The sequence below is a fragment of the Schistocerca serialis genome, chromosome 3 (assembly GCF_023864345.2).
Source record: "Schistocerca serialis cubense isolate TAMUIC-IGC-003099 chromosome 3, iqSchSeri2.2, whole genome shotgun sequence".
NCBI lineage: Eukaryota > Metazoa > Arthropoda > Insecta > Orthoptera > Acrididae > Schistocerca > Schistocerca serialis.
Window position 1 is genome coordinate 774,740,386 of NC_064640.1, and position 24,281 is coordinate 774,764,666.

Consider the following 24,281-nt stretch of genomic DNA (forward strand, 5'->3'; position numbering starts at 1 on the left):
CTAGCTATTTATATTTAAAAACAAAGATGATGTGACTTACCATACGAAAGCGCTGGCAGGTCGATAGAAACACAAACAGACACATACATACACACAAAATTCAAGCTTTCGCAACAAACTGTTGCCTCATCAGGAAAGAGGGAAGGAGAGGGAAAGACGAAAGGAAGTGGGTTTTAAGGGAGAGGGTAAGGAGTCATTCCAATCCCGGGAGCGGAAAGACTTACCTTAGGGGAAAAAAGGACGGGTATACACTCGCACACACACACGTATCCATCCACACATGTGTGTGCGAGTGTATACCCGTCCTTTTTTCGCCCTAAGGTAAGTCTTTCCGCTCCCAGGATTGGAATGACTCCTTACCCTCTCCCTTAAAACCCACTTCCTTTCGTCTTTCCCTCTCCTTCCCTCTTTCCTGATGAGGCAACAGTTTGTTGCGAAAGCTTGAATTTTGTGTGTATGTATGTGTCTGTTTGTGTTTCTATCGACCTGCCAGCGCTTTCGTATGGTAAGTCACATCATCTTTGTTTTTAAATATATTTTTCCCGCGTGGAATGTTTCCCTCTATTATATTACTAGCTATTTAGCATCAAATAATCTTTTAGAAGAATACCAGTTTAATTTCCAGCAAAATCACAACTTGACAACAGGTCATATAAAGTGACTGATGAACTGAAACAAACTATTGACAAACAATAAGAGACTATTGTGTGCTTTCCAGATTTCGGCAAAACTTTCAACACTGTTGACTTTGAGATTCTACTTACTAAACTTATAAGTCAAAATGTTTCTTCTAGTGCTATTTACTGCTTCCACTCATACCTTACATCTCACCAGCAGTGTCTAATGATTTGAAGGGAAAGGTCACAATGGAAGGACGTTGTATTGGGGCTCCCAAAAGGATCAGTATTGAACCCTTTACTTTTCTCATAATACACTATGTGATCAAAAGTATCCAGACACCCCCAAAAATGTACTTTTTTTTCATATTAGGTGCATTGTGCTGCCACCTACTGCCAGGTACTCCATATCAGTGACCTCAGTAGTCATTAGACATCGTGAGAGAGTAGAAAGGGTTGCTCCGTGGAACTCACAGACTTTGAACGTGGTCAGGTGACTGGGTGGCACTTGTGTTATACATCTGTACACACGATTTCCACACTCCTAAACATACCTAGGTCCACTATTTCCAGTGTGATAGTGAAGTGGAAACAGGAAGGGACCCATACAAACAAAAGCGTACAGGCCAACCTCGTCTATTGACTGACAGAGACCGCCTGTTCATAATTCACGGCCTGTGGCAGAGCAGTTACACGACAATAACATTCCTGTAATGGACTAGCCTGCACAGAGTCCTGAGCTGAATGCTATAGCACACCTGTGGGATGTTTTGGAATGCCGACTTCGTGCCAGTCCTTGCCAACCGACATCAATACCCCTCCTCAGTGCAGCACTCCGTAAAGAATGGGCTGCCATTCCCCAAGAAACCTTCCAGCACCTGATTGAACATATGCCTGCAGGAGTGGAAGCTGTCATCAAGGCAAAGCGTAGGCCAACACCGTACTGAATTCCAGCATTACCGATGGAGGGCACCACAAACTTGTAAACCATTTTCAGCCCGGTGTCCAGATACTTTTGATCACACAGCATGTATCGTTAATGATGTGTCAACTAATCTCTTTCACTGCAGATGTCACCTATACGTTGGGTACCTTCAGTTACATCTAAGTGCAAATCCAACAAACCTGTGCACAGCCATCCAGCATATAAATGCTGATTTACTTGCCTTATCAGTGTGGGTGCAGAACATAGGTTAAAAACTTAACCCATCTAAAATGCAAGCAATGTTGATCATTCACGAAAGACATATTACCATGCAGTTCAGAGAATCTCTTCCACTCATAATCCTAAATGGTGCAGGAATAACCTTTTCCTCTTCTGCAAAGAATTTGAGGGTAATTCTGGACCATTACTGAGACTGGACTGAACACACACTGCAGTCTGTAAGAAGATGTCAGTGTCACTTCAATCACTACAGAAATATACAGAAGTATTTCCTGTTGAGTTTAAAAAGAATCTTGTACAGTCACTAATACACCCTATACTTGATTATGGTGATGCTCTTCTCCAAAGACTTTCATATGAAAGCTCAAATATGCTAGAAATGATGATGAATGCCGATGTGACATATGCTGTTTCAACCATATCACTCAAGCCTGACAACAATTATCATGGCAATGTGCATATAAGCATGAAGACTATCATACTCTATGTTTTCTCTCTCATATTCTTGATCATTGCTATCCTTCTCATTCATTTTCAGCTCTTCCACTACTATCTGAACAGCACAGCAGGAAATACTCATCTCAACAAAGCAAAATCCTCTCTATACTGTCACATAACACTGCCATGTCCCCTAAATCATTTTCTGTATCAGGAACCAAACTTTGGAATAATCTTCCTCAAAACAGTGGAGAAATTAAATTCCTTCCTTACTTTGAAAGACAGCTAATCGTCCATCTTTTATCACAATAGCCATCTCTCCCATATACTAGTCTACAACTCATTCTCACCGATCCCCACTCCCCCCACAACTTTTCCCTCCCCTTTATTGGAAAAGTTCTCTATTTAAATTCTGTTTTTTCGTAACAGCCACTGTCACTTTCACTTCAGTTTTCTCCTCTTTTTTTTATTTCTCTCACTTCTGATAATACTAAACATGGCTTCAAATGCGCTAAACTAATTTACACTGAGAGAAAAAATCACAACAGTAAAAAAAAATTAATGTAAAGTAATGAAATTTTGAGAATACATTTGTCTATGTAACATATTTAAGTGATTAACATTGCAGATTGCAAATGTGAAGTGCTGGTACATTAACAACTGGTGGAATCACCAGAATGTTGAATGCAAGCATGCATATGTGCACGCTCTATGTTATATGGGTGCTGGATGTCAGTTTGTGGGATGTAGTTCCATGCATGTTGCACTTGGTAAGTTAATGTGTTTGTGGATGACATTGGAATTGTCGTCTGATGATGTCCCGCACATGCTCAATTGAAGATAGATCTGGTGATAAAGGAGGCGAAGGCGACATGTGGACACTCTGTAGAGCATGTTGCGGTACAACAGCAGTATGTGAGCGGGCATTATCCTGTTGGACAATACCTTACTGGAATGCTGCTCATGAATGGCAGCACAACAGATCCAATCGCCACACTGACATACAATTTTGCAGACAATGAGCTTGTGATAGCCATGAGAGTGCTCATGATGCCATACAAAATCGTACCCCAGGTGACAATTACAGGTGTAGATCCAGTGTGTCTAGCACATGGACAGGTTAACTCCAGGCCTTCAACTCACCTCCTTCTAACCAACACACAGCCATCACTGACACCAAAGCAGAACCAGCTTTCATCAGAATACACAGCAGACGTCCACCCTGCCCTCCAGTGAGCTCTTGCTGGAGACTGCTGAAGTCGCAAATGACCTAGATTTGGGGTCAGTGGAATGCACACTACAAGGCATGTGGCTCCGAACTGTCCTTGAAGTAACTGATTTGTAACAGTGCATTGTGTCAGTGTGGTGCCATCTGCTGCCCAAACTGCTGATGCAGATGTAGTACAATACACCATAGCCATATGTTGAACACAGTGTTCTTCCCTCTCGGTAGTGCCATGTGGCCATCAGGAGCCCAATCTTCTGCAACCATACATTCTCATAACCACTGCTGCCAGCAACCATATACAGTGGACAGTGGCTACATTCCTTCCAAGTCTGTCTGCAATATCACAGAAGGTGCATCCAACTTCTCATAGCTTTATTACATGACGTCATTCAAACTCAGTGAGGTGATAATGGCATCTTTGTCACATGAAGGGCGTTCTTGACTAATATCAACTCATCAGGTCCAATCTCAAAAGCAACTAATTCTCATAATCATTACAGCATGTATTTAAAGCAAACTTGATTTGCATCATTATAGTAGCACTGCCAGCACCACTCTTATGCGACTGGTGAGAAATTTGAACAGACGTCTTCTTTCAGATATAGAAATGTACCTATCAACTTTCATTTATGTCAACCAATTTTTCTTGATGTTTCGACTTTTTTTCTGTCAGTGTATATCAATCGTAATGCCCTTTACTGTTATTATTATTATTATTGTAGAAATAATAAATGGCAGATCAGTTTCAGAATGGAATGTTTATTAAAACCACTTTACATTGGTTTTAATGTTTATAAAAATTTCTTCTTCAGAAGGAAACATTGACAACTGAATCACACGTTGTGGCAGAGAGATGTTAAAATATAGTTGAAAGGCATGAGTTAAATATAAAATGTCACCTCTACAATAATTAAAATGTGCAAAACATTGTTGTTATCATTTGGGATTTCCTCATCAATGTACAGCTAGTGCATTAATCATGTACACACTGCTTGGGCTAAAGAAAGATAAGGCACTAGCAATAGGCATAAGGATGGTGTGTGATAGTACATCTGCCACAACATGTAATCCAGTTATCAATATTTCCTTCTGAACAGATGTTGTTATAAACATTGAAACCATAGTAACGGGGTTTTAAGAAGCCTTCCATTTTGCAACTGATTGGCCGTTTGTTGTTTCTACAAAAAGATTTCATCCTACAGTGGCTGCTCCAGCCATATACAAAATTTTAAAATTATTATTATTGTTATTATTATTATTATTATTAGTGCCAATTATTATTGTTGTGAATGTTTTTGTAATATCTTTGGCATGTGTTTTTCCTGGCCACATGAATGGGAGGGCCTTAAGGCCCTAATCTGGTCAGCCTAAATAAGCAATGAATAAATAAAACTGAATTTTTAAATCTGGCATGTATTACCTATTTGAAAACAACATGAAAAATGGACACATTTGTGTCCTGTCATCACTGAAGCAAGTAGGGTCTCTGAGTTGTAATACAATTGGTAATATTGGTTTGAAGAGTGTGGGTAATGATCACAAAAATTTATACTGACTGGAGTGGAATACTTCAGGGAAGACATGATGGTATGAAATTGAAATAAATGTATAGCTCCATCTATCAGATTAAAAACAGATGTTTTTGTGTTTATTTAAATTTTTATTCCTTATCTTAATAGGGAAAAGTCGTTTAAAAAAATAGCTGTGTGTAAATCTCTCACCTTCAGATTTTGTTATCATTATTTAGCAAACTAAGTTGAGACCAAGTGCTCAATTTTTTGCAGTGTTACTTCATTACTCTATTCCAGGTCTCTTGATGTACAATGCATTAAGGTAATTTTATATATTTTACAGGTAAATGCTATCAGATGTCATCATTTAATGAAAGAAAAGCCATGAAATTAATACAGAAAAGTGGTCCTGAATTTGTGAAACACAATCTTATTCAGCTTAGCCGCATATATCCTTCTGGTAGACGAGCAATGTCATCCAATTACAAACCAATTCCATTTTGGAATGTTGGGTGTCAAATTGGTAAGTTCATACATTTGTTGCTGATATTAGTTTTAATGCAGATTAGCTGTTAGTACCTTAACTCTTACTGACTATTCAACTTTTGGATATAATTAAACCTGATAGTACTTCACACAGTTTTGTCAGAATACAAGCATAAAAACCTTATGATGCAATCTGGATAGAAATTGCTAATAAAAACAAGTGTTAGTTGGGTAAGTAAATTCATTGTGTATTCTACAGACAATGTGCATTGTTGCAATTACAACCTTAGACAGAAGACTTGTCACTTTTTTCTTTAAATGGCACACCACATATGTCCTGCTGGGTAGTACCATCCATCAAGTGAATTACATATGTCAGAAACAAGTAAGTGTCATCTTAGGTAGGTATCAGTCTTCATAATTGGCTATTGTATAAATGGTAGCTCTGGTTGTGTTCTTGAATTCCAGTTTATTACCCACATATGTACCACTCGTCTAGCTATTATGTGACCTAATATTTACCCCAGTTTCCCCTCATTCAGTTGAACATCTGTGTCAATGACACAGGGTCATACAACAAATTATAATATATGTAAAACCTTTTAAATGAAACATATCTGAATAGAAAACTTTGAACTGTGGAAATACAGAATGAAAAAAACTGAAAAATAATGAGAACACACTAGTGGTGACTGAATCAGTAAAATTACAGACTAACAACCTGACCTTATTTTGCAAATTTGGGTATGACCCAACATTTCCTGCTCTTTTCAATTTACAGCTTAAAATCACAAAATGGAATGTTTGCATAATGGGTGCACTATCCCTGTTGGTATCTCAGAACAGGAATACACAAATACATCTTATAATGCATTGGGTAATAGGATACTGTGGGGAACCAACATTTGCAGTGAAGAAGAACTGGGATATACTGAAATGCTTTCTAAGATTAAATTAAGAAAGGAGTACTATTTTGCAACACTGATATGAATTTTCTTCCAAAATTTGGAAAGCAGAAGGAATCGGAATTATTTTTACAGAAGAACCATATACAAATCTTTGAGTTGCAGAAAATGAGATTCTTAGATGAAAATGTAGTTGATACACAACATTACAGAATTTATAAAGGGAAATCAGCAGTAAGATTAATATGTAGAAAACATGCCATTCTTGGAACAGCATTTTGTGCAAACAAAAGAATTGTCAATATTATGACAGATTGCATTGATACTACAATATAACAGATTGATAAAGGCTAGGCACTATCCAAAATCTAGATCTGTTTAATAAAACCTGAAAGTAAAAGATGACTGACAGCTGTGGTCCATCATTTTGAAAGTCATATCATAGTCACTGAGTACATCCACATTCCTAATGGAAAGTAACTTGATGGTTGATTGTAGGATCTTTTGGAATCTGCAATTTATAACATACCTAAAAACTGTAATACTTTCTAGTGATTTCAGTTGCCAGGTTGGCAAAAAAATCGAAATTTAAAAATTTTGTAGGAGAATATCCAGCACACTTATGAATGAACATAAATGGTGAAGGGCTGAACATAAGTAAAATGTTCCAGTTAAAACTGATGTCCACACATTTTCACGAACTATCAAGAAAAATCAAAATTTGGTTATGTCCAAATCCAAATCTGGGAGAATTTTAGCTGGTTTACTTAGCCATATCCAAAAGGAATATCAAGGCAGTTATTAATGTTAAAGTGGTCAGAATTGGGGAATTTGATTCAGATTACTATATCTGTAAGGTTAAAGCTTGATTTCTTCCTTGTGAAAGAAAAGAAAAACCCAGAACCACAGCAACAAACAAAATATAGATGTATTTAGAAAAGAAATTGAGACAGTGGAAACAGTTGACTGGCATGAACAAAAAGAAGATCTGGTGGAATGAGGAGTGTGAAGAAGCACTAGAGCAATGAGTTCAGAAATGGAGAAACTGGTGATGTTCAGAGAAAGGAGGGCACTTTGAACAGTTCAGCAATAAAAAAATAGAAACATCAAAAGTAATCTGGAAAATCAAAAGAACCTCAGAAAATTCTCATCTTATAGAAAGACAAGATGATTTTAGCAACACTAGTGGTAGAAAATTTTACTAAATTTTTAAACATGTACTTAAAAGTCATCAGGCTCCAACTATTTCTTTCAAAGATGAAAATAGCAAAATATAATTGAATAACATGAAAAAATGATAAATATTAGCAACATTTCACAAGTAAGTAGACACTGTACTGCAGAGTGAACCATTAGTCCTGAAAATAACTCTTACACTGTGGCCATGTGAAATGGTTTCAACTAAGAGTGATTGTCCAATGATGAACGCAGAACTTATAACTTTAACCTTCCATTAATCATCTGAGATATAAATATCCTAGATCAACACACCAGTTATGACTTCACTTCCCACATAAGGTACATATATCATAAAATTTACTTCTGCATAACCTACAAATGATTTCATGTAGCTTAACAATAGTTCAGAAACCATGTCACAAAGTTACTTTTCATTGCTACCTTAGCATAAGTTATAGCTATCTGTAGACTTGAAATGTTATTGTGGAAAGCAAAAATTATAAATAACATTTAATTTTGCTTTGGTACTTAGCTCCTTTGTTGGCAATTTTAGGTAGTTTGCAGATGCTTTTGAAATCTCTCATCTAGTAGTCCAGAATTTTTATAGGTGACCATTAAAACACTATTCTGCAATGGATACATTTTGTTTTTCTTTTATTTTTTCTTCTAGGCACATTTTCTTTACAAAATTTATGGAAATAGTCACAGCATCAATTTTTCACAAATAACTGAGTTACTAATGAGCTGATGCCTGTATTCATGACAAAATAACAACTGAGACACTAAATCTCCTACAGTTTATGTACTTTCTGCCTATTTCTAATTTATGGTTCAATGTGTGAACATTTGAGAAGGAAAAACTTTTCTAATTACTAACAGTTTTCTAAACAAAAGTTAATTACAGTGAAACCACAATTTAAATGTAACAAAAGTGCAGTTTCTGTTTACTAAATTAAATTCTCATTTATAATCAAAGATTCGAGAAATGATGTGTTCATTTACCTTATTATTTTTAAATGTATGACTTTCAATTAAAAGTGTTCATGAAAACAAATTTTGCAATTATATTCAGAAGATATTTAATTAATTGTCAAACAAAAAAAATTTGCATGGTATCTTTCAAACACACATTTTGACAATGTCAAAGAGTTACATATTTCTCATTTTGTATTTAGAAGAATATATAAAAGAAAATACATTACTATTTTTCCTTTTTATTATGTCTGTTTATTCCATATGGTGCAAAATCATAACTGATAGGATTGCTCACAATAACTGCTGACAAGTTCATGTAAAGTTATTTCATTAGCCCATATGTATTGTGTAATTCACCTGCAAATGTGTGTCACAAACTACTAACCCAAAACTCTATCGTAAGGTTCAATTTTATGTTTGGTATCATATACTTCAGTATTGGAATTTAGCCTATTTCCTGATGCTTTATAAACTTCTATGAAGGTAGAAAAATATGAGAGAGTTACTGGCAGATGAATTGTGAAAACAGACTGTGAATCATGCCTGGATCTCTCAGATGGAGATTTCTCAGGTGGAGACTTTAATCATCCAATTTATTGGGAAAATTACATTTTTGTTAGCAATGGGTTTAATAAGACAGCCTGTGAAATTTTACTAAATGTCTTCTGTGAAAAGTACCTAGAAAAAATAGGTGGGAACCCCACTCATAATGGAAATATATTGGATCTAATGTCAACAAATAGACCTGACCTCTTCGAGGGTGTCCACATCAAAACTGGTATCAGTGACCATAATGCAGTTGTGGCTACAATGATTACCAAAGTACAAAGGACAACTAAACAAGCAGAAAGATATATATGTTCAATAAACCAGATAAAAAAAATCAATAGTGTCATATGTCAACGAGGAACTTGAAACTTTCAGCAATGGTCAGGAGTATGTAGAAGAACTCTAGCTCAAGTTTAAAAGAATAGTTGACCGTGTGCTGGATGGATATGTACCCAGTAGAATAGTAAATAATGGGAGGGAATCTCTATAGTATACAGCCACTTTAAATAAATTTCTAAAGAAACAAAGAGTACTGCATAATAGGTGTAAAACAAAGCTTAGGGCTATAGATAGAGATACTGAATGAAATCCATTTGGCTTTCAATAGAACAACGCATGATGCTTTCAGTGACTACCGTAGCAGAATATTGTTAAGTGATCTTTTGCAGAACCCAAATAATTCTTGTTGTATGTAAAGGCTGTTAGTGGCATCAAAGTTGGAGTCCCTAGTGAATGAGACAGAAACTGGAATTGAGGGTAGCAAAGCAAAAGCTAAAATGCTTAACTGTATTTTCAAGTTTTCCTTTACAAATGAAAACCCAGGAGAATTGCGCCAATTTAGTCTTTGTACCACTGAATTACTTCTGTCAGTGGTGTTGAGAAACAGCTGAAATCATTAAAACTGAACAAAGCTCCAGGTCCCAATGGAATCCCTCTCAGATTCTATACTGAATTTGTGGCTGAGTTAGCCCCTCTTCTAACTATAATTGATTGTAGATCCCTCAAACTAAAAACCATGCCCAGTTCTTGGAAAAAGGCACAGGTCACACCCATCTACAAGGAGGGTAGTAGAACTGATCCACAGAACTACCATCCAATATCCTTGATGTCCATTTGTTGTAGAATCTTGGAACATATTCTGAGCTTAAATATAATGAGGTATCTTGAACAGAATGACCGTCTCAATGCTGACCAGCATGGATTTTGAAAACATTTATCATGTGAAATTCAACTCACACCTTTCTCACGTGACATCCTGAAAGCATTGAATCAAGGCAGTCAGGTAGATGCAGTATTTCTCAATTTCCATAAAGCATTTGACTCAGTACCACACCTACACTTATTGTCAAAAGTACAATTATATGGGGTATCAAATGAAATTTATCACTGGATTCAGGACATTTAGGTAAGGAGGACACAGCATGTTATCTTGGATGGAGAGTCATAGTCAGACGTAGAAGTAACTTCAGGTGAGCCCCAGGGAAATGTGTTGGGACTCTTGCTGTTCATTGTATATTAATGACCTCACATATAATATTAATAGTAAAAATCAGGCTTTTTGCAGATGATGTAGTTATCTATAATGAAGTACTGTTGGAGAGAAGCTGCAATAATATTCAGTTAGAACTTGACAAGGTTGGAACGTGGTGCAAAGATTGGCAACTTGTCCTACATGTTCAGAAATGTAAAATTTTACACTTCACAAAATGAAAAAATGTAGTATCCTATGACTATATCAACAAGTCACTGTTGGAATCAGCAAACTCATACCAATACCTGAGTGTAACACTTTGCAGGGATATGTAATGGAATGATTGCATAGGTTCAGTCATGGGTAAAGCAGGAGATAGACTTCGATTTATTGGCAGAATATTGGGAAAGTGCAATCAGTCTATGAAAGAGATTGCTAACAAATCACTCATGTGACTGGTTATAGAGTATGTGGACATGTACCTGATGGGAGTAACAGGGGATATTGAATGTATACAGAGAAGGGCAGCATGAATAGTCACAGGTTTGTTCAGTCCACGGGAGAGTTTCATAGAGATACTGAAGGAACTGAACTGGCAGACTATTGAAGACAGATGTAAACTGTCCCGAGAAAGTCTGTTGGCAAAGTTTCAAGAACCAGCTTTAAATGATTACTCCAGGGATATACTATAACGCTCTACTTATTGCCCACTAAGAGATCACAAGGATAAGATTGTTTGCATCAAGGAAACACTCTGCATAAAGGAAATAACACAGTTTCAGAGACATTACACGTCTCATACAGATATGATTTTGTGTATATAGACTGAAGTGGTGAGTGAAAATTTGTACCGAGGACAGGAGTCAAACCCAGGTCTCCTGCTTACTAGACAGGTTTGTTAGCCACTAAGCCACCTTGGCACAGCAGTTTAAGCAGAGTGGGGCAGCAGTGAGAATTTGGATCAAGGAGGGAGGTATGCTAGGGTAATCCATATACCGGGTGATCAAAAAGTCAGTATAAATTTGAAAACTTAATAAACCACGGAATAATGTAGATAGAGAGGTAAAAATTGAAACACATGCTTGGAATGACATGGAGTTCTATTAGAACCAAAAAAGAAAAAAAAACAAAGTTCACAAAATGTCCGACAGATGGCGCTGGACAGCAAAACGTCAGTGACTGCGCATGACAATCATGTATAAAAGAGCTGTAATGAGAGAGAGAATCAGATGCGCCATCAGTCACAGCATATTGACATTACCTGAAAAGGCACTTTTAGTGAGGCTGTATTATCAGAATGGGGAATGTGCTAGGTCAGCGTTACGATCCTATCACCATAGGAAGGGGATTCGAACTGGTAAAGGTCCGTTGACAAATGCAGCTGTGGCGAGAATGATTTCGAAGTTCGAAGCCATGGGTTGTTTAGACAATAGACTCTGTAGTGGCTGACTGAGCACAAGGCGTAATGCTGCTGAGATAGTTCAGGAAGAAATGGAGACTATAGCGGGTACATCTATGCACGGGGAAGTCAGCGCTCGTGCAGTCGCACGGCGCACCGGCATTCCATACACTACTGTTTGGTTAACACTTAGGTGTACCATCCAATGCTATCCATACAAAATCCATCAGCATCATGAACTGTTACTTGGCGATTTAGTGAAGCGGAGGGCATTTGCGGTGTGGGCATTTCAAAAGACGCCGGAAGATGAAGATTGGTTGAGTAATGTGTTGTGGACCGACGAAGCTCATTTCACACTCTGAGGGTCTGTCAACGCTCACAACTGCAGAATTTGGGCTACTGAAAATCCTAGAACTGTCGTGGAAACTCCATTGCACGACGAGAAAGTCACGGTATGGGTTGGATTTACCACATCTACCGTTATCAGGCCTTTTTTCTTCAAGGAAATGTGTGATTCTGGTTTTGTAACTGCTACCGTGATGGGTGAGAGGTACACCGATATGTTACAGAATCGCATCATCCCCAGCCTGGCTGATAAACACCTGATAGAACGTACGATGTTATGCAGGTTGGTGCTCCACCCCATATTGCTTGACGCGTGAAAGATCTCTTGCACGCGTCGTTTGGTGATGATCATGTGCTCAGCCGCCACTTTTGTCTTGCTTGGCCTCCCAGGTCTGTGTGATTATTGTCTTTGGGATTACCTGATGTTGCAGAGTAAAACTGTGAGGGACAGGAAAAACCAACCGTGGTTCAACAACAAAGTCAGGAAACTACTGCAAAAGCAAAGAGAGCTTCACTCCAATTTTAAACGCAGCCAAAACCTCTCAGACAAACAGATGCTAAACGATGTCAAAGTTAGCGTAAGGAGGGCTATGCATGAAGCATTCAGTGAATTCGAAAGTAAAATTCTATGTACCGACTTGACAGAAAATCCTAGGAAGTTCTGGTCTTACGTTAAATCAGTAAGTGGCTCTAAACAGTATATCCAGACACTCCGCGATGATGATGGCATTGAAACAGAGGATGACACGCGTAAAGCTGAAATACTAAACACCTTTTTCCAAAGCTGTTTCACAGAGGAAGACCGCACTGCAGTTCCTTCTCTAAATCCTCGCACAAACGAAAAAAATGGCTGACATCGAAATAAGTGTCCAAGGAATAGAAAAGCAACTGGAATCACTCAACAGAGTAAAGTACACTGGACCTGATGGGATACCATTTCGATTCTACACAGAGTATGCGAAAGAACTTGCCCCCCTTCTAACAGCCGTGTACGGCAAGTCTCTAGAGGAACGGAAGGTTCCAAATGATTGGAAAAGAGCACAGGTAGTCCCAGTCTTCAAGAAGGGTCGTCGAACAGATGTGCGAAACTATAGAGCTATATCTCTGACGTCGATCTGTTGTAGAATTTTAGAACATGTGTTTTGCTCGAGTATCATGTCGTTTTTGGAAACCCAGAATCTAATCTGTAGGAATCAACATGGACTCTGGAAACAGTGATTGTGTGAGTCTCAACTCGCTTTATTTGTTCATGAGACCCAGAAAATATTAGATACAGGCTCCCAGGTAGATGCTATTTTCCTTGACTTCTGGAAGGTGTTCGATACAGTTCCGCACTGTCACCTGATAAACAAAGTAAGAGCCTACGGAATATCAGACCAACTGTGTGGCTGGATTGAAGAGTTTTTAGCAAACAGAACACAGCATGTTGTTATCAATGGAGAGGCGTCTACAGACGTTAAAGTAACCTCTGGCATGCCACTGGGGAGTGTTATGGGACCATTGCTTTTCACAGTATATATAAATGACCTAGTAGATAGTGTCGGAAGTTCCATGCGGCTTTTCGTGGATGATGCTGTAGTATACAGAGAAGTTGCAGCATTAGAAAATTGTAGCGAAATGCAGGAAGATCTGCAGCGGGTAGGCACTTTGTGTAGGGAGTGGCAACTGACCCTTAACATAGAAAAATGTAATGTATTGCGAATACATAGAAAGAAGGATCCTTTATTGTATGATTATATGATAGCGGAACAAACACTGGTAGCAGTTACTTCTGTAAAATATCTGGGAGTATGCGTGTGGAATGATTTGAAGTGGAATGATCATATAAAATTAATTGTTGGTAAGGCGGGTACCAGGTTGAGATTCATTGGGAGAGTCCTTAGAGAATGTAGTCCATCAACAAAGGAAGTGGCTTACAAAACACTCGTTCGACCTATACTTGAGTATTGCTCACCAGTGTGGGATCCGTACCAGATCGGGTTTACGGAGGAGATAGAGAAGATCCAAAGAAGAGCGGCGCATTTCGTCACAGGGTTATTTGGTAACCGTGATAGTGTTACGTAGATGTTTAGCAAACTCAAGTGGCAGACTGTGCAAGAGAGGCACTCTGCATTGCGGTGTAGCTTGCTCGCCAGGTTTCGAGAGGGTGCGTTTCTGGATGAGGTATTGAATATATTGCTTCCCCCTACTTATACCTCCCAAGGAGATCACGAAGGTAAAATTAGAGAGATTCGCGCGCGCACGGAGGCTTTCAGACAGTCGTTCTTCCTGCGAACCATACGCGACTGGAACAGAAAAGGGAAGTAATGACAGTGGCACATAAAGTGCCCTCCGCCACACACCGTTGGGTGGCTTGCGGAGTATAAATGTAGATGTAGATGTAGAATGCCTCACCATAACTCCGAACATGCTTTACAGTGCTGTTCACAACATTATTCCTCAACTACAGCTACTGTTGAGGAATGATGGTGGACATATTGAGCATTTCCTGTAAAGAACATCATCTTTGCTTTGTCTTACCTTGTTATGCTAATTATTGCTATTCTGATTAGATGAAGCGCCATCTGTTGGACATTTATTGAACTTTTGTATTTTTTTGGTTCTAATAAAACCCCATGTCATTCCAAGTATGTGTATCAATTTGTAGCCCTCTATCTACATTATTCCGTGATTTATTCAGTTTTCAAATTTATACTGATTTTTTGATCACCCGGTACTTGTGTGAACTGCTGTGGCAAAGTAGCTTGGTGGCTAACACACCTGCCTAGTAAGTGGGAGACACAGGTTTGACTCCCAGTCTTGGTACAAATTTTCATTTGCTATTTCACTCTATATACATAATCATATCTGTATGAGACCACGTGTCATTTCATTGTATAAGTACCTTCACCTGGGGTTCGGGCTGGTTTCACCATTTGTGTTTAATTCTGAGGAGCTGTTCCAGAGCATAGAGAGCCTCAGCAATTCTGTTCCTATGCAAGGGGGAATTTAATGTAGACTTGGGTGGCAGTGAGAATTTGGATCTAGAAGCAAGAGATTCCAGGATAATCCACGCAGCTGTGTGAACTGCTGTAGCAATGTGGCTTAGTGGCCAATGCAACTGCCTAGTAAACAGGAGATCCAGGTTTAATTCCCGGCATTGGTACAAATTTTCACTCGCCTCTTCCGCCTATATACATAGCTGCATGAAGAAAATCTACTTGCAGTTATGTTTGTCTTACATTAAAATGAATCAAGGGTCCCCCAAAATTAAACTCGACTGACCCACTTTCCAAATTTTCTGTTTTACTTTATTGGGATTTCATCCCTGCACCCCACATGAATGAGGTAGGCTGGCTACAGAACAATTTGTTGCTCTACAGCAAAGCAAGTTTGTAAAACATAGTTTCAGAATATTAAATATGAGAAAATGGGTATGCTTTAAGAATGAATGATGAAACCTAAGTTGACTCATCAACTGTAACATCTTCAGGTTTACATGAGAATGACACTATAGCTGAAACAAGTTTGTCATAAGGAAGAAGCACTACTAATTAAACTATTTGCAGTTCGCCTGGAATCATTCATAATAAAGTGTCATATTATGATGCATTGTATGCTGCAGGCCTTGCCAAAAAGAAAATAATTATACATTTTCTAAAATTATTTAAGAAGTAGTCATACAATGATGATATTAACAGTGCTTATCATCTTTTAAAACCATGTTGATGGAATAAGGCATTTTACGGCAGTAAGTGTAAAAGAAGGACTTATACCACAGAGCAGGCTGTTCCAACACTGCCCCATGTGCACTCATCAGCTCAACTGCAGGGAGGTGCATGTAGTTTAAGCTACCAACCAGATGGCTTTATTGCACACACTCTGTAAACATGCAAGCCACAATAGTCATTTTGCAGTCAACTTCAAATGCCGGTTCTCTAAATTTCATCAATAGGTTGTTTTCCTTCCAGGGATTCCCATTTGAGTTCATGAAGCACCTCAATAATACTCGCATATTGATTGAACCTACCAGTAATAAATAAAGTGGCCTCCTCTGAACTGCTTCAATGTCTTCCTTTAATCTGACCCAGAGGAGATCAAAAACACTCAAGAAACACTAAAGAATGAATCACGCTAGTCCCCTTTAGGGATGAACCACACTTTCCAAAAATCCTCCCAATAAATTGAAGTTGACCATTTGCCTTTCTCACTACAATTGTTATGCATTCATTCCATTTCATGTCACTTTGTAATGTTATGCCTAGATATTTAATTGATGTGAGTGTGTCAAGCAGTGTGCTACTAATGCTGTATTCAAACATTAGTTAGTTGTTTTTCCTGCTCATCTGCATTAAACTATTTTTTTCTAGATTTAGAGCAAGCTGCCATTCATCACACCAACTATAAAATTTTTCTAGGTCATCTTGCATCCTCTTACAGTCACTCAGTGATGACACCTTCCCAGTATCATCATCAAACAGACAACGATTGCTGTGCATCCTGTTGGTTAGACCATTTACGTATAGAGAGAATAAGTGATTTCCTTTCACACTTCCCTGGGGTACTCTTGACAATACCCTTGTCTCTCACAAACACTCACCTTTGAGGATAATGTACTGGGTTCTATTACATAAGGAGTCTTCAAGTCACTGACACATCCAGGGAACATGTTCTGTATGCTCATACCTTCATTAACAGTCTGCAATAGGGCACCATGTGAAACACTTTCTGGAAATTTGGGAATATGGAATCTACCTGTTGGCCTTTATCCATTATTTTCAGGACATCATGTGAGAAAAGGGCAAGCTGAGTTTCTCACAGTCAATGCATTCTGTCAAGCAGCAATCTTGATATGCTGATAAGACAAACCAAAGGTTGAGTTTAATTATGTCTACCTATTTTGGTTATTGCTTAGAGCACTTGGGGGTTGCAACAGTAAATTTTACTGCAGAAAGGCTACATTCAGAGTGTAATAAGATTTTTTTTAGTTTGTAAAATGCACTGAGAATGCAAAAATAGTTCATAAATGGAATTTTGTTTTGGGGGACTTACTTTATACCATATTATACCTGGATCTGCAGCATATCAACCTTCTTCTGTACTATCTAAAAATTCTGCATAAATTATCAGTTGGATCTTGATATGATTTCAAAAATAGCACAAAGATTGCCAATGATGTCTCCTACAGGTGATTAACTTCGCTGGTTTTAGATTTTTGCTTTTTGCAGTTGCCCTAAACTATCAGAGTGCAGGAAAGCCAATGTTTCACAATGAAGCCAAATTCCGACAGAATGGTGCCTGTGGATACGTCCTGAAACCTATTTATCTCAGGAAGGATGTTGGATATGATCCTGAAATGGTTTACAGTGGAAGGTGAGTGTCACAGATATAGTAAAATTTGTGAAAACTGCTGCATAGAGAAAGATACATGGGAGCAGCATAGAGAAGGATGCATGGGACTGAAACATATTTTATAACAAAAGTTGGGTACATGACAATAAACAGATGATTATAATTACTGAACTGTACATGATCATTTACTCTGAGTATTCAGGATATGTGAAGCCACCATAGGGTAAGGTGGGGTAAATCCGGCCTAGTAATTTCTTGTGGCTATAAAATGCTTATCTGAGGTTGGATCTTAATGTTATATATGTTAAGTTATAGGTAATATAAAGGAGCAGCTGTTTGCAAAATATTTTTGTTATACCATCAATAGTTTTTGAGATAGCTGTATTTTAAGATACGTCCATTTTTGCCATTTGCAGAAATGGTGGGGTAAATCCGACCCCCTATTTGTTTTGCTGATTTTGCACAGAAATAGTTCTAAATGAACGTTTTTTTTTGGGAAATAACGATAAGCAATTACGTTTTTTACATAAATAAACAAAATGTATTCAGAAAAATAACAATGTTTAGAGTACTAAATGTACTGAAAGTAAATTGAATGTAAATTTTAATTGAAAAAAGAGAATTTCATTGCCCAGCGGTGCAACAGCAATGTCGATCTCAGAATGTTAAAATCATGAGTGACAGCTCGTAAAACATTCCCATTTGCATTGCAACAACTACTCAGGAAATATCGCTTTCGTTTGTAATTTCGTACCTTTTCCTAAAAATAAACAAAAATTCCGTTTGTTTACATAAATAACTAATTCCATACACATAAATGTTAAAAAATATGTGGTCCGATTTACCCCACCAAGCCATGTTTCATTTAACACACATAGAAACAATTTACACAACATTTCCAGCAAAAATGATACATACACTGAATAGGTCACTAAATGCACTAGAAAAATCACTTACCATTTGTTTTGCGATCATTTTATTTAATAAGGTAAATCTAGTGATGCAATTTGCACAAAAATTAAATTGAAACAATCGAAAACCCACTTGTTGTCTTTTGGGTGTCTAAATGTCAAATGCGGCAAAGCTGTCAAGGTGACATTTTCATTATTTTGAAGGCTCAATGTGGTAACACTAATGCGAATTCGCTCCACTTTGCCGTTTCTCACAAATAGAGGGCAGTTGGGTTTACCCATCTGCTCGGATTTACCCCACCTTACCTATAGTTCATGGTACAAAGCCAAAGGGGTCATGGTTATTGGAAGACTATGACAAATATGGTGCTAACCAAATTCATCCCAGACCATTCTCATTGAGCAAGGGAAGCAATGATGCCTGTTGTTCTACAAAGATATCTTCCACATTCTTCACCCAATGTGGATAGGCATTATTCTTGTGAAATATTGCATTTGGAATTGGAGTGGAGTACCTCAGATAACTGAAACCTCTCTGATGTAGTGGTGTTACTACTTATATAATTAAAAATATACTGTACATTAATTGAGAAAGCATCTTGTATTGAATGACACTGCAGGCAGGCACACTCTAAATAATATGTATATACCATGACCTACTGCACAGTTCATGCCAAAGGGTAATTCATACCAATATTAGCAGTTTTCTTTCATGTACCATTCACCTACTGAGGAAAGGAAAAATGACTATCTATATGCCTCTGTATGTGTGCTAATCTCTTTTATCTTATTCTCATGATTCGTATGGTGGCGGCAGCAGAATGTTCACACAGCCTTCTTGAAATACAGGTTCTCCAAATTTATGTGACAGTGTTTCATGAGAACTGTGCCATCTTTCTTCTGAGAATTCTCATTTCTAAGTTCTCCAAGCATTGCTGTTACACTTTCATATGGGTTATACTGTTCTGATAAATTGTAGAAAGAGTGCCCAATGAAGTATTCTTTTACTTTGTTTTTTAATATTTGGGGATTTTGAATTCCTTTGCACCAGAATATAAACCTCCATTCTAAACTCTAGAGAGAGGTGCATCATCCTGTAGACCCACTGGATGTATTGATGAATCACTGAATGTACCTATACTTATATCCAGTGAGGTTGTTAGAAGCAGTGTGGAAGAATACATCTGCTGGCACCAGGTCATGTGGCAAAACACTCATGATAGATTTAAGGGTTGCCACAGACCACCATGGCCTCACATGTCAACCAACCAATGTTTACAGCAAGCTCTATGGTGTGTCTATTGATGGTGACTCAGCATTATGTACTTTTCTCCTGGACTCTATATTGAACTTTGTTGATACCTACTGATGACATTTGGCTAGCACACAGATTTGCCTGTTCGACTAATGTGGAACTGTCTTCACTCACCATTCAACTGACTGTTGTGTTTACAGAGAATGAATTGATGGCATACGGGTGCACTGAAAGGATGGTTTGTATTCCAGTGCTTCACAACCAAACCTATGAACAGTGTTCACTTGCAAAATGTGAGGGTCATTTAACAAACTTACAGAGTACTCTGTCTTCCAAGAGGTTCCCACCTCAAGAAATCCTTTGTTTTGCGTATTCGCAGAAGAGTCAGGAACTATTACTTTCTGTGATTTGTTTGGACATAATTTGTGTTTAATAATATCTGTGTTGTTGAAAAAGCAGTCTTACCACACATTGACTATATGGAAATTATTTCTACTTCTAGTGTTGTGGTTGTGAACGGTTGTGCTCCCTGCCGCCGTTGGATAAGCAGCTGCAGCAGCAAGTCATATACCCCTAGCTTACTTATTTGTTACGTAGTTTAATTCTTAATTTCTTTGCGTGTTTTTGGGTACTTTCAGTGTTTAATTCATAAATTTCGGACGTATTTTAGTATTTGAGAGCTGTAGCATCGCGCTTTAGTACCTGAATAGTGTAAATTCGCGTAGTCGCCTGTCTTCTGTTTTTGTTTTGAATGGCCAGTGTTAGTTGGTCACAGCCAGTGTGCTCCCTGCTGCCATTGGATAAGCAGCTGCAGCAGCAAGTCGTATACCCCTAGCTTACTTATTTGTTACATAGTTTAATTCTTAATTTCTTTGCGTGTTTTTGGGTACTTGCACTGTTTAATTCATAAATTTTGGGCATATTATAGTATTTGAGAGTTGTAGCATCGCGCTTTAGTGTTTACTTCGTAGATTCTTACTTAAATTGTGTGTGAGTTTCGTATAGGAGGTGTAATTTCGAGTTTTAGCTACTGTAATCGTAAATTCAGGCAGATTGTAGCACAGTCATTAGGCATTCGCACAGGTTAGTTAATACATTCTTTGCGTGTTTCCCTTGCGTTATCTAGGCACGGACTAGTGTTTCAGTAACTGTTGTTCAACATCGATTAGAATGGACAGGGATTGTGATTGCTGTGTTCGGATGAGGGCTGAGTTGGCATCCCTTCGCTCACAGCTGCAAGTAGCAACAGCAATTGAGAGATTCATACCTCATAAATTGGTAAGAGATGGAACAGATCCCCTGTGGTGCACACAACAGGTCCGAACGCTGTTGCAGAGGCAACGGAAAAAGCATGCGAAGTTCAGAAGAACGCGAAATCCCGAAGATTGGCTAAAATTTACAGACGCGCGAAATTTGGCACAGACTTCAATGCGAGATGCCTTTAATAGGACCCACAATGAAAAATTGTCTCAAAATTTGGTAGAAAATCGGAAGAAATTCTGGTCGTATATAAAGTACACAAGCGGCAAGACGCAGTCAATACCTTTGCTGCACAGTGCTGTTACCGACGACTGTGCCGCTAAAGTGGAGTTATTGAATGCAGTTTTCTGAAATTCCTTCACCAGGGAAGACGAATGGAATATTGCAGAATTTGAAACACGAACAGCTGCTAGCATGAGTTTCTTAGAAGTAGATACCTTAGGGGTTGCGGAGCAACTCAAATCGCTTGATATGGGCAAGTCTTCAGGTCCAGATTGTATACCGATTAGGTTCCTTTCAGATTACGCTGATACAATAGCTCCCTACTTAGCAATCATATACAACCACTCACTCACCGATAGATCTGTACCTACAGATTGGAAAATTGTGCAGGTCGCACCAGTGTGTTCTGTTCCACAATCAAATTCGTTAATGATAATGGTGTACTTATCAGAGAAAATCATAAATATGCATACATACAAAACTGCTTGTTTTCATCACATACATTTTGAGATCATAGTAATTAGTTAATTTTGTGCTTTCTTAACATATTTCTAATCTTTTTCAGCAAACCCAAGTACCTCACACTGACTGTCATAAGTGGGCAGCACATTCCTAAGCCTGGCCAAGACTCAGAAGGAGAAATAGTTGATCCCTATGTCAAAGTAAAAATACTGGGACATCCTCTTGATATTCAGAAACAAAAAACAGATCCTGTAAGAGACAATGGTACGCCTATTAATATTTTATTGACAGAAAAACATCAGACTGGAATGTATATCTGAATATATCTCATATTTTGTAATCTGTGCCTATATAAAGACATTTTGTTCATAGGTTTCAATCCAAGGTGGAACTGTAGAATGTATTTTGTGGTAAGAATGCCTGAGCTTGCTATGGTGCAGTTCATTGTGAAGGATATGAATAGTACAGGAAAAGATGCATTTCTTGGAAGTTATGCACTCCCATTTAACAGCGTAATGGAAGGTATGGAACTCCATTCAAATATTACAGCTTTATAATTGTGTAACATTGGTGTACTAGATAGCAGGGAGAGTAATCTCTGGTTTTTCTTAAGATACATTCTAGTTTTTCAACTAATTCTCATTTTTATTTCTTGAAACCAACAATTAATATATTACATTTTTTTAAATTTCTCAAACATTCAAATGAAGTAAATTTTAATAAATATTAAATACAAATTTTGCCTCAAGTTATTTAGATAGTTTTGGTAAAACAATATGTGTTGTTGTTGCGGTCTTCAGTCCAAAGAGTGGTTTGCTGCAGCTCTCCATGCTATGCTATCCTGTACAAGCCTTTTCATCTCCGAGTAACTACAGTAACCTACATCCCTCTCAATCTGATTACTGTATTCATCTCTTGGTCTCCCTCTACAATTTTTACCCCCCGTGCTTCCCTCCAGTACTAAATTGATGATCCCTTATTGCCTCAGAATGTGTCCTACCAACTGATCCCTTCTTTTAGTCAAGTTGTACCACAAATTTCTCTTCTCCCCAATTCTATTCATTACCTCATCATTAGTTACATGATATACCCATCTAATCTTCAGCATTCTTCTGTAGCACCACATTTCAAAAACTTCTTTTCTCTTCTTATCTAATCTGTTTATCATCCATGTTTCACTTCCATAGAGGGCTACACTCCATACAAATACTTTCAGAAAAGACCTCCTGACACTTAAATCTGTACTCGATTTTAGCAAATTCCTCTTCCTCGGAAATGCCTTTCTTGCCATTGACAGTCTACATTTTATATCCTCCCTACTTCAAGCATCAGCAGTTATTTTGCTGCCAAATAGCGAAACTCATCTACTACTTGAAGTGTCTCATTTCCTAATCTAATTCCCTCAACATCACCTGATTTAATTCGACTACATTCCATTATTCTCAGTTTGCTTTTGTTGATGTTAATTTTATATCCTCTTTTCAAGATACTGTTCATTCTACACTCCTGGAAATTGAAATAAGAACACCGTGAATTCATTGTCCCAGGAAGGGGAAACTTTATTGACACATTCCTGGGGTCAGATACATCACATGATCACACTGACAGAACCACAGGCACATAGACACAGGCAACAGAGCATGCACAATGTCGGCACTAGTACAGTGTATATCCACCTTTCGCAGCAATGCAGGCTGCTATTCTCCCATGGAGACGATCGTAGAGATGCTGGATGTAGTCCTGTGGAACGGCTTGCCATGCCATTTCCACCTGGTGCCTCAGTTGGACCAGCGTTCGTGCTGGACGTGCAGACCGCGTGAGACGACGCTTCATCCAGTCCCAAACATGCTCAATGGGGGACAGATCCGGAGATCTTGCTGGCCAGGGTAGTTGACTTACACCTTCTAGAGCATGTTGGGTGGCATGGGATACATGCGGACGTGCATTGTCCTGTTGGAACAGCAAGTTCCCTTGCCAGTCTAGGAATGGTAGAACGATGGGTTCGATGACGGTTTGGATGTACCGTGCACTATTCAGTGACCCCTCGACGATCACCAGTGGTGTACGGCCAGTGTAGGAGATCGCTCCCCACACCATGATGCCGGCTGTTGGCCCTGTGTGCCTCAGTCGTATGCAGTCCTGATTGTGGCGCTCACCTGCACGGCGCCAAACACGCATACGACCATCATTGGCACCAAGGCAGAAGCGACTCTCATCGCTGAAGATGACACGTCTCCATTCGTCCCTCCATTCACGCCTGTCGCGACACCACTGGAGGCGGGCTGCACGATGTTGGGGCGTGAGCGGAAGACGGCCTAACGGTGTGCGGGACCGTAGCCCAGCTTCATGGAGACGGTTGCGAATGGTCCTCGCCGATACCCCAGGAGCAACAGTGTCCCTAATTTGCTGGGAAGTGGCGGTGCGGTCCCCTACGGCACTGCGTAGGATCCTACGGTCTTGGCGTGCATCCGTGCGTCGCTGCGGTCCGGTCCCAGGTCGACGGGCACGTGCACCTTCCGCCGACCACTGGCGACAACATCGATGTACTGTGGAGACCTCACGCCCCACGTGT

At 38.7% G+C, this 24,281-nt stretch overlaps 1 protein-coding gene across 2 annotated transcripts in view; it reads left to right on the top strand.

Moving 5' to 3' along the window:
* Positions 1-24,281, top strand: part of LOC126470621 (1-phosphatidylinositol 4,5-bisphosphate phosphodiesterase eta-2-like) — a 420,296-nt gene that overhangs the window by 386,043 nt on the left and 9,972 nt on the right. For both annotated transcript variants that reach the window (XM_050098579.1, XM_050098580.1), the window contains exons 12-15: positions 5,303-5,482; positions 17,476-17,620; positions 21,813-21,973; positions 22,082-22,231. In XM_050098579.1, coding sequence (XP_049954536.1) covers positions 5,303-5,482; positions 17,476-17,620; positions 21,813-21,973; positions 22,082-22,231 — 636 coding nt within the window. The remainder of the gene's footprint in view (positions 1-5,302; positions 5,483-17,475; positions 17,621-21,812; positions 21,974-22,081; positions 22,232-24,281) is intronic.